This window comes from Stegodyphus dumicola, chromosome 12 (assembly GCF_044657685.1).
Source record: "Stegodyphus dumicola isolate Sdum_Otavi_A_Nest chromosome 12, ASM4465768v1".
Classification (NCBI taxonomy): Eukaryota; Metazoa; Arthropoda; class Arachnida; order Araneae; family Eresidae; genus Stegodyphus; species Stegodyphus dumicola.
Window position 1 is genome coordinate 9420560 of NC_140779.1, and position 12208 is coordinate 9432767.

Consider the following 12208-nt stretch of genomic DNA (forward strand, 5'->3'; position numbering starts at 1 on the left):
AATAACACATACACATAAACCATGTACACGCCGACTTAATTTTACTTAAAAAAACATCCCAGAATTGCACAAAAATGGCATTGCGCACACTCTTCACTATATCCATGTACACTGCTTTTTTCTCATAAATTAGAAAAATTTCACGAAAATACATGACAATTTTCTCAATCTTTAAACCCGGTAAAAAGAACATATATGAAATTACCTGATCGCGAAAAAGTATTTACCCTTTCCAAATATGAACATTTCCACATATAAAATAAATAAAATACCAAAAACTTTTACCTCTAAATCATCTATTACATTATACACGTCACCAACGAATTCATACTGCAAGCATTCCAAATACTTAGTACCAAATATTTAAATTATTTCCATGCATGTTTACTTCAACTTAAACGTGTACCAAATTCCTACAAACCTAAATTCACAAAATAACTATCATTTAATTAAAATATCACTAAACCATGTACACGTCGACTTATTTTTACTTAAAAAACATCCCAGAATTGCACAAAAATGGCATTGCGCACACTCTTCACTATATCCATGTACACTGCTTTTTTCTCATAATTTAGAAAAATTTCACGAAAATACATGACAATTTTTCTCAATCTTTAAACCCGGTAAAAAGAACATATATGAAATTACCTGATCGCGAAAAAGTATTTACCCTTTCCAAATATGAACATTTCCACATACAAAATAAATAAAATACCAAAAACTTTTACCTCTAAATTATCTATTACATTATACACGTCACCAACGAATTCATACCGCAACCATTACAAATACTTAGTGTCAGATATTTAAATTATTTCCATGCACGTTTACTTCCTACAAACATAAAATTCACAAAATAGCTATCATTTAATTAAAATATAATTAAATTCAAAAACACTACTTAAAATATAAATGAGCACATACATTAAATTAATAAAAGTTACCTTACAATCCTAATTACTTTAAACTAAATCATTGCTAATAACAATTTTCCCAATAATACCAAATTCCTTTACTTCCACCTTACATTTAGAACAATGCATAAAAATAATATCCTCAAATAATTAAAAATACTAATTTACCTAATCTTCTTCAGAATCTTGATTACGTGTCCGATAAACTTTTCTTCTTTCTGTTTCAGGATCTTTAAAATCATACTTATATTTCACAGCAAGGTACCAGGTAAAATAAATAACTTAATACAACATCTTTATTTCTATCTCGCACAACCTTAAAGAAACATTTATTAATACCCTTTTCAATACCACTAAATACCCATTTCGAATTCACTTTAGTTACGGCCATGGGATCCAAAAATTCACGAACACTGTTTCACACAACACAGAATAAAGCCAAATACAAAATTTCCAGATTTTTTCCCGATTTCCCCCTTTTCCGATTAAAGAACCGTAATTCGTCCATTAATATCACATGACATATCCCATGATCTCTCATTTCCCTCACACAAAATAATGCGTAATCGGAACTGAGTACTGCTCACATTATTACCAAAGTCCCAGGTAGTAACCTTTATCGCCTCCAAAATGTCGCCAAACTACCAGTTACCATATTGTAAAGATCAACCAGCATAGGTTCATGGAAAGAAATTGCAGAAAAGACATGAAATCTTATACGGGTAGCTTGTTTAGTCCCTTGAACTGAAGTTGAAATGAACAGGTTACTTTATTATTGCAATCACCGGTACTTTTCCATTTTGCCGGCGCAAGCGATAAAGTCGCCAATAATGGTACAACCGATGCCAAACGGAATATTCTCACTGGTAACCTTTAACGCCTCATTCAGATAGTTCAGTTTTATGTCTAAGGCCATTTTCGGCAATTAAATCAATCAGGATGCAATCACAGCGCTTACCCGAAGCCGAAAATATAGAAAAGGTAAAGTCAAGGGTTAAATTCATCAATTCTAATGAGAATGCATTAGCGAAGTAAAGCACTGCAGTTTTACATAATTTCTGAGTAAGCTATTCGTACGAATTGAAGTATTTCTTGCATTTAAACTTGTGTTCCAAATTAAGATTTAACTTGAAATTAATGTAGATAATTACTGAGAGCATTATATTTTTGTAGAGTAGTATACGTGAGATGAGATCGCTTGGGGTCACGTGATACGAACCGGCGAAACAGGATGTTGAACCATGAAAGCATAGTAAATTATTAAATTAATGTCTTTTTATAAATTTATTGTCTTTATTTATTGGCTTTTTATAAAATTTTAAGCGATATTAAAATGTTTATGCCTTCAAAAAAAGAATTCTTAGGACTAACATTTTTTTAATATTTTTTGTGTGCATAATGTATGTTGTCGCCAATAAAGTCTGCTTGGCGAGATTTGCGCCGGCGAAACGGAAAAGTACCCAATCACCTAAGTAGAAGTTGACAAACTCTGGCAATCCTGCACATAGCAGTCCTTTAGGTAATCGTATACATTGTAAGTTGCAATTCAAAATTTCATCTTGAATCAACTTTTTCTTCTATAAGAAATCCCCAAACTGCTCTAAGATAGTTGTGCTAATACATAATGATTTTTATTATCGGTCTAAGTGTTGCTACATGATTATTAATGCTAAAGATTTATTAAATAGAACTAAATTTAAAACGGAAGTTCTGAAAAACTAATACAGTCAAAAGTCTTTAATCTGGACTCGTCGGGACTTCGGCAATTCCGGATTATCGATTTTTCCGGATTATAGATCATCAGTTTAAATCTGGTAAGATGGCATGCAGAAATTATAAAATAAAAATATGAAACCATAATTTATGAAATAAAGAGCAATTATGATCTAAAGGATATCAAAATTTACAAAAAAAAAAAAAAAAAAAAAAAAAAAAAGCAGCTTAATATTTATTTGTTTACTTTATTAAACATTTCTTTCAATGCGCGCATGCATAAAGCATACATTATGCATAGTTGAAATTAGAAAATTCCAACCAGTGCACTCATGATATTTATAATGATGAGGAATTTGATTTAAATCATATCAAAGATGGAATACATCGAGATGAAATACTACATTTAGTAAGGAATTATAAGCTGAATAAAATAAAAACATCTGCCCTGAAGATAAGGATAGTGCTGACAGATCAACGTCCTGATCTCCGCGACGTCCCCCCCCCCCCGCAGAGCAGCATGAAATTGATAAACAGATTTTGGAATGGTTAGAGAAACAAAGGATATGCCTTTATCCATTTTTTGCAGTAATTCCACTTTTTGTTTGATGGACATCGAAACATACCTTCGCTTTGTAGGTCCTTTGGCAGCTCCAGCATCAGAAATTCTATTTGACATAATCGAAAGTTCAAGTTTACTTTTATAAAATTGTTCTAACAGTCTGTAAAAAATAATAAGCCGGATCCAATTCGAAGATTAAGGAACAACGCAATCTGCACCATTAACTGAAATAGATAATTTTAGTTTAGCTTATACCGTCCGTTATACATTAAATGCGCATGCGTAAACGTATTATGCGCATGCGCACACGCATATGTAAAAGTATTAAGCGCACGCCTTAACGCATGCGCAGAAAGTTTGTAGTTTTAGGTCCGGCTTATAGATCATTCCGGATTATGGGTGTCCGGATTAATGACTTTTGACTGTATAATAATTAATTTTCAATTCTTGAATTTGAAAACAATTCATTTCTTGAAATTTTCAATTCTTGAATATGATGCACAACCCAAAGACCATAATTAATAAGTTTCCTCAAGTTTTATTACCAACTAAATGAATGTAACTATTATAAGTAAAATACATACATGTATTTTACTTATACATATTACTGTTATGCATGTTACTTATACATCGAATTCTGTGTAAAATGAATACTCATGTTTCTAGCTAATTTTTATCTTCAATGAAGGTGATCATGTTAGGCAGGTGACATTGTACAAGTGATCATGTTACACAGGTGACATTGTACAGGTGATCATATTAGGCAGGTGACAGGTACAAGTGTTTGTTTATATTCTAGGAAATAAAAGTCATTTTTTGACCTGATCATCTTATAGAAGTTGTTGCCACAAGAGGTTGCATCATCTTTTACCTATTTAAAACTAATTTTAGTTAAATATATCATAAATTCAGTATTCTACTATTGGGAGCGGATTCAGAAATGTATGTATGTTATGTATTCGTGTATGCTTGTATATATATATATATACATACATATGTGCATATACACATAATATATACACATAACATTTTTTAACGAGGTCCTGATAACAGATGAGTACTGTAAATTCATGTAAAATACATTGAGCTCTCTCTACAACGACCACCTAGCTTCTAGCTGATTTCGGTCTTCGGTGAAAGTGGTTATCTTAGATAGATAATGGGTGCTACTTTGGTAAACGGTTGCACGGATTTTTGGTGATTTACGTTGGTGCAATTGTCGGCGCGATTTCTACAAACGTCAGCCATCTTGAAAAACGCTGTTTTTACGCATAGTAAAGTATTCGAAACTTAAAAAAAAAAAAATATTGTTAGAAATAATGGATTAATTTTTTTGTTGAAAATGCCATTTTTTAAGATGGCAGGCAAGTGTAAATAAATACATTTACTATGAGTATAAAATACTAAAGTAAGGTTATTATTACTTTCATATAGCAAAGAAGAGAATAAAAACACAGCAATAAAAACATTGGGACAACATTTAATTAGATTTAAATATTACTGAAATTAAATATCGAATTAAAAACCATCATACCAACATTTAAAAGAATTAAGAATATTATTAAATTTAAATACTTTAAAATACGTTATATAGAATATAATTAACATTAAAACATATGGACAATAATTATCTCAGCAATTTCTGAAAATAGTGTATTAATTTTTTTAACAAAAATTGAAGTATACAATCTATAATAATAAAAGCAAGTGTAATGTGTCTGTCTGTCTGTCTGACCGAGCTCTCCAGCCAAATCTATCGCACGCAGGGACCTGGAATTTTTTATACGGAAGCACAAAGGGGCTGACCACCAGACCTCGAAGCCCGATTTTCGATTTTTGAATTAGAAAAATTTTAAAAAAATTATTTATAATTAATTAATCACGGTTTTTTTTTTGACTCACTGATATTATTATTTGTTTTCAAATAACGTTCGATTGTAACAATTGATTTCTTTATTCTAGCGTTAGTTTGCTGTTTTGACGATACATTAAATCGATTAATTACAATTCATTTCTTTTTTGTAGCTTGTGGGGGGGGAAGAGAGAGAGACAGTCTACATGTCCTACACTACTATCCTGCGCTATTCACTTATCTGCATTTTCTAAATGCACGGGCAACGCCGGGCGGGTACACCTAGTTATAAAATAAAAGAAAAATATGTACTTACATTTTTTTGAGTGTTTAACCTGTTGTTTATTGATAAGTCCCACAATAAAAAATCAAAATCATAATTTAGATAATATCTTTGAAGACATCTTTGAAGGAATTCGAAGATATAAATTAAATTTTAAAACGGCGCCGAAATGCACAAATTGTCAGTAACCAATCAGGGAGCTGATTACAGCTCGTTAATGTACAAATATTCTATAACCAATCAGAGAGCTTATTACATCACGGCTAGAATTAAAATTATTTAAAAATTCATACATAATACAATCATTTTTAAAAAAAATGCAAAATTAAATTGTATTTTAATATTTAAGAACCATAAATAATGTTTAAAACATTAGATTAAATTTATACATATTAAAACGAATTACTTTTAAAGTAAGGTGACGTCATTGATTACATCATCCACAACATAAAATTTCATAAAATATGATAAACAATAAAATTTTTATTTCAAATAAAAATGCAAAATTAAATTGATTTTTAATATTTAAAAGCCATAAATAATATTTTAAACACGGAATTTATGCACAATAAAATGCACTATTTTCTAAATAAAATGACAACAAAGTATCGGTTACCATAAATAACTTATCCAGCAATGGGTTTACCATAAGTTGTATTACTCGCCAAAGGAAAATCGCCAAAATCCGTGCAACCGTCTACCAAAGTAGCACCAGATAATGTGACTAATAAAAATGCTTGTTTATGCTCTTCGAAATATTCATCACTTTAAGAAGTGTTCATGTCAGGAAGTTGCTATCCACAGGGTTCATAGTATATTAAATATTTAAAGCTAAAACTTGTAAAATAAATTCTAAGTTTTTGTAAAATATACTGAATGCTCTCTAAGATAACAAACCATATTTTTAGTTGATTTTGGCCTTCAGAACAGGTGATAGTTAGGCGATGTTCAGTACAAGAGCTTGTTTATAAACTCAAAACACTGGCTATTTTTAGAAAAGGTTTTCTTACAGAGGTCGCTAGAAGAGGGTTAATTATTTATTAAATATTTAAAGCTAAATGACAAAGCTATAGAATCTCTTTCAATTAGATTTAAAAAATTTTGACATAATATTTTTTTCCTTCCCAATGGCAGGCCCTCAGCCGACTTTGGCTTAGCCACAACTAAGGCAAGGAATTTTGGTCATGGACGCACCTAATAGGTGGGCCATCTCTGTCTCCTATGAAGGGGCAGACAATTACAACTATGACTTCTCTGGAATTTGAACCGGAGTCCTTTGGTTTTGCAGTTGGCTTTTCTAACCACTATACTGTCTGGGCGGGTTTTAACATAATTTCAAATAACCATATTTTTTATTGGTTGTAATTTTTTAGTTTCTATTCAGTTTACTGATACATTACACAATAGTTTCTTGCATTACAGATATGTTGCTTTTAATAAAAATCAAATGAAAAAAATTATACAATACTTAATTATGTAAAAAATGAGTAACAGTCCTATCACAAACCATTACTTTAAACTGGAACTCCAACAGTTGTTTTAAAACTGCCTCCATACCTATGCTCAGATGAATGTTAATTATGCTACAATCAATGTTTCATTTGAAAACTTATTACATTGGGAACAAGGGAATCTATACTGATGACCTGACATTGACCCATTTCACACCTCTCTATTTTTATTGCGGGACAGACTGGCAACTCGGTTATCTTCTTGCAGTCAGGCCAGAAAGGACCTGTCTGTCCGAAGTTATGGTTGTCATAAGGAAATCTTTTTTCCCAACTTGGTAACACTTTTAGGTACTAGTCCGTTAGAGTGGCATCGGCTAAAAATGCACCACATTTTTGGAACACCAATTGTTGCCAAGTATAAAATTATGAAATAATAATAGAATTGAAAAGACTAAAAATTATTTCCATAAAAAGTAAATTTTTAAAATTTATTAATTCTTAAAGAATTGATTAGGTTCACGTGATCAAGTAAATTTTTCTTTTTAATTTTTTAATCTACAATATTCTACACATAAATAAAAAATACCAAAAGAAAATGATGTTCAACCTAAACAGTGGCATAAAATTACAACTAATATCATTCAATATTGCAAAAAAAAGAATTTTATTTTTGAATATAACCAGCGCCGCATAAATTCTATCACACATGACTCTAAATGGTGGCAAGCAGTGCCCTATATTACCATTTAGCAATGCCCCACAATCGCTCCACAGTTTTATTATGGCATCCTGTTTTGGGGGGTCTACAAAATTATAAATGTAATTCACAGTGAAATGTTCATACCCAGCATTTCTTAATTCCTCTTTCTTATATCCTTTCTAGCAATCTGAAAATATAATGCTCTCATCTGCGATGTTTTCTTGAATGGCACTCATCAATGTTGTAGCACAATGATCGAGAACAGCGACCCGAAAGCATTCTTTGCGGGGAAAGTGCAGAATCGCCCACTGCTTGGTGCATTTTTAAGAATTGCACATACTCTGTATCCATGTACACCTCAACCTATTTTCACTTAAAAAAAATATCCCAGAATTGCACAAAAATGGCACTGTGCACTCCCTTGACTTTATCCATGTACACATTAACCTATTTTCACTTAAAATTTCAAAGAAAATCGACAAAAATCCAATTCTTCTTACTCTTGTAAAAAGCGCCAAACAAATAAGTGGGCGATTCTGCACTTTAGCCTTCTTTGCTTTCCAGGCATAAACCCCCAAATACCCATTGTTCTAGAAGAACATGTCTAATGTTGTTTTTTTCTTTTTGTGAAAAGACTTTAAAGTAGTTATTCCAATCTATTGTTGTACCATGGTCGATTTCTAACTGAAGTTGGCAAACAAACAGCATCGAGGAAAAAAAGACACGAGCCTTCAAACCATGTTTTGGTTCTCAAACCTTTTTTTTTTTTTTTTTTTTCCCACAATGAGAACATTCATAACACTATGTAGGAGCTTTGAGTCTAAAGTTAACTTCATCGGATGACTTTGAGGTCATCCGAAGAACTTTATTACTTTGTCCTGAAAGAATCTTATGGCAGCCTCATTGTCATTAGGTAATTGTGTAATCCATAGTATTAAAAACAGTGGCAAAAAAATAACAAGTGACGATATTTCAAACAAGAACTACAAATCTCGACCCGTGATATTTGACATGTTATTGTAACATTGTTTTCTCTTCATATTTAACTGATGCCACTCTAACAGAATAGTACCCATTTTTAAACATGCCTTATTTTTCCTACAGCTAATTCTGGTTTTTCCAAATACTGCAGCAACAGTAAGAATCCAAGAAATTACGTATTTATTCACATATAATTTTAAAACTGTTTCCCCCACTAACAAAGGAAAACAGATGATATTTTACTTGCAAGAATGCATATCTTTTTAAGAAATACGAAGACATACATACCTCCTTCCTCCCCTCCACCAAATTTCATTGCTACCTTGTTAAAGAGGCCACTGGTGCCTAGTCATCAGAAGTGGTAAACTTAATTGTCCAATCTGTATCATGTAAATTTCAGCAATTTTCAAAATTATTTGGTGGCTATAAGGTGTTATTATTATGGAAATCTCAAATTCAGATTATGATTTGTAGCAATTTCCAAATACTGGCACAAATAGACATTATGAAGAAGCGGAGTGTGAAAAAAAATTAAACTCAGTAGTACAGAACAGCCATAATGATACAACATTAAGAGATAAAAAAAGACAGGCACATTTGTCAAAATGATACATCATCAAAATTTTGGTGGTTTTTAACTCAAGGGATACATTATTCTGAAATTAGGAGCGAAAAGAAAAAATACATACAACAAAAATAATATACATGACAAATACTAAAATATACCACTCACATTCACAAAAGGTAACCTTGCAGACACCTCTTCTACAGGTACATAACATGTATAGCAATAATATCGCCGCGATCTATTGCACTTAGGACACAAACTGCGATTTGGAACACTTTCTAAAAATTTCGAGTCATGAATTTTCATTCCAGAAAATGGATTAGTGCTTTCATTCTTATAAAACGACGATGACTCAATAAAACGTTTTCTTTGTGGGGGAGAACAATTATTTTGCATCTTAGAAAGTTCTCTTCATTTACTCAAAATTTTTCACTTCGAGGAACTTAAAATAATTTTATTGCATAGAAGTTATTGAAATTTTCATTACGACTCCTCTCTCAAACATACAGCTTTAACAGAAACAAAACAAAAGCAAAAAAAAGGAGCTTCGTCAAAAACAAGTCTTTTAAATTAAGGTTTGAAAAAAATTCTACAAAATCAAAACTTTCTCGCACATTTCAGTTTAAACAACATCCTCATTCTACTGCCACACGATGCAAGTTTAATTATGAAAACTAATTAGCTGTTTTCTAAGGAAGAATATTCTAGCCTTCCTGACTTGTAAATTGAAATAAATGTTGAAAACATTATTAAAATACGACCTAAAAAGTTTTAAAATTTATTTTATTTGTCTCAACTTTCAAATCAAAATTTGTTTTTCTCTACTTTACTGAAAAGCAGTTTTTAAAAAAAATGTCTTTTTTAACAACGTCTCGCATATTTAATGCATTTAATAATTATAGTTTAAGAAATATTTATTGTTTTAGACATAGCATCCAACGTTAAAACCACATGGAATTACGGTCAGCTCCAGTTTGTACCAACCGCAAGAAAATGTTGTCTGCTAGCTGTAGATTATGTAATTTATTATAATAAGTATCCCTGTATATTTTTTCTTCCCTGATTCTGTCCCCGCTTACTTTATTGAAAAACAAAACAGAGTGGAAAAGAGATGAAACTGCTGCAGAAGGAAAATATACATGTCTAATAGAAATCGTTATGAATGAAAGTGAAAGTAATTATTTATTTAGGCAGTGTTTAAAATTTTTGTCATTTTGTAATATAATTGTATTTTAGGGCAAAAATATATAATAAATGCTTTTTTGCAAATAAAAGTAACATGAAAAAAATTTATTCCTTTTATTGTTATTGTGATAAAATTTTGAATCTCTTACAACAGACTTTCATTCTACAGTAAAAGCAAAAATCTTAGAGCCAAGTAAAAGAATTAGAAAACTGGTAGATTTCAAAGTAATAGCTCTTCCTGTACTCACAACATCAGATCAGTAACAAAGTGATTTACAGATGATTTGCTAGTTGCGTACCGTGCCTATAATGTAAAAATTTCAAAGTGAGAATTCATCTTTATTGCAGGTAAGTTTACAGAGGGAAGTGAACATATGAAGTAAAATTTTTTGTAAACAAAATTTGCATCTTCTGAGTTATCTTGTGTGGGTTTATTACATTTTTTATGTTATCTTGTAAAAGTTTTCTGTCTTTAAGCTAATCTAAAATATTTAAACTTAAATCTTTACATACTTCTTAATTTCTCATTTTCTAAACATTTCTGTCAACCATACTTGCACTTTCACATTCTGCAAATTTTAAGTCCATAGTAGTTAGCATGGCTAATAACTGTAAAGTAATGCAATTAAAATAAGCTGGATAATTCTCACTCAGAAGGATGCAAACATTTATGCACTTAAAAAGAGGAAATGAAATTATAGGATAGAGAGTTAAACATAAATACTCTGTCACGAGCACAAGCTGAGTAACATATTGTGTACATACAATTATAATATATAAATTAGAGCCTCTTCTCATGTATACAGAATAATGGATTCTATGTCAAATGTACATGTTATGATCAAATATTAATTGGCTTAAAAGAGCAAATCATCGAGAAGCAGGGTACACTTCTACATCTGTTTCTCCAAGCTGACTGATTACATTATCTTATCTTTTAATTTATTCATGTTTAATTTAGTAGTAAAAATGCCATATTTTAAAAAAATTGAATCTGATTCAGGAAGTTCATTAAATTTAGTATTCACTAAATCTCAAGTGCAGTGGAACCTTGGATTATGAATGCTTCACGAACAATTTGGTTTGCAGACAAATTTCCTGAAAAAAAAAAAATGGCGTGTTTTGAATTACAAATACCCAATGGTGTTTTGAGTTACAGATATTTAAATCAGCAAAATGTGATTTCCAAAGGCATTTTGAGATAATTATACCACATAAGTAATATCCTTCTAGAAACATTATTTTCATATTTTCAATTGTTTTACCTCTTATTAACTGCCATTAACAATGGATTGGTAGTAAATGATCTACAGAACCATAAATTCAGACTGGGTTCCATGCAGTGGCAAAGCGAAGGGGTGTATGATGCCCCGGGCGCCACTTGCAGAGGGGCTCCAAACAGAATTTTCATCATATCACTGTGTTTTTTTCAAAGGGAAGGCCCCAAAAAAGTATTTTGTCCTGGGCACCAGTAATGCTCGCGACTTCACTGGCTCCATGCAGAAATTCTGAGCACTTTTAACTTTTTCTTATATCTATGATTGTACTAAAACTAAAACTTTTGCTTATATCTACACTAAAACTTTTTCTTATATCTATGATTGTACTTCTACGTATAAACCATTATTTAGGAAATTAACAGTAAAGGTACTGAGTAGTTACTGAAAGGACTATAAAAATGAGTTGAATGAAAACAATAACTATAGATGCAAATAACAAAAGCCGATTGTTGAAGAAATGTCTTTTCTTGTAATGATACCCTGATAAAGCAGTATCAAACTACAACATAAGTATTTTCAGTAATAATGCTCTATATCTAATTTTTAAAGCATTTCCAAATGTGAGGAATAGCAAATTGCATTGGACAAATTTTGAAACTGTAGGCTCAGGAAGACTCAAATAGTGTTTAAAGATTAAAAAAAAAAAAAAAAAAAAATGCCTGCTAAAATTAGTTACCTGATGTTTTTATGGAATGGATGCCTTATCCAAACCATAA

General features: G+C 31.0%; 2 protein-coding genes across 5 annotated transcripts in view; one reads left to right on the plus strand and one right to left on the minus strand.

Annotated features, from left to right (window-relative positions):
- Positions 1-9687, minus strand: part of LOC118202093 (tRNA-uridine aminocarboxypropyltransferase 1) — a 57830-nt gene extending 48143 nt beyond the window's left edge. Inside the window, exon 1 of one of the 3 annotated variants that reach the window (XM_085827467.1) lies at positions 9193-9687. In XM_085827467.1, the coding sequence (XP_085683593.1) occupies positions 9193-9423 (231 nt within the window). In that variant the 5' untranslated portion in view covers positions 9424-9687. The remainder of the gene's footprint in view (positions 1-9192) is intronic. The other 2 variants (XM_085827464.1, XM_085827466.1) reach the window with 2 other exon arrangements.
- A 308-nt stretch (positions 9688-9995) lies between these two features.
- LOC118186084 (FAST kinase domain-containing protein 4) overlaps positions 9996-12208 on the plus strand; it is a 29723-nt gene continuing 27510 nt past the window's right edge. Inside the window, exons 1-2 of one of the 2 annotated variants that reach the window (XM_035356094.2) lie at positions 9996-10201; positions 10382-10560. The gene's annotated coding sequence lies outside the window, so the exon portion shown is untranslated. The remainder of the gene's footprint in view (positions 10202-10381; positions 10561-12208) is intronic. The other variant, XM_035356095.2, reaches the window with a different exon arrangement.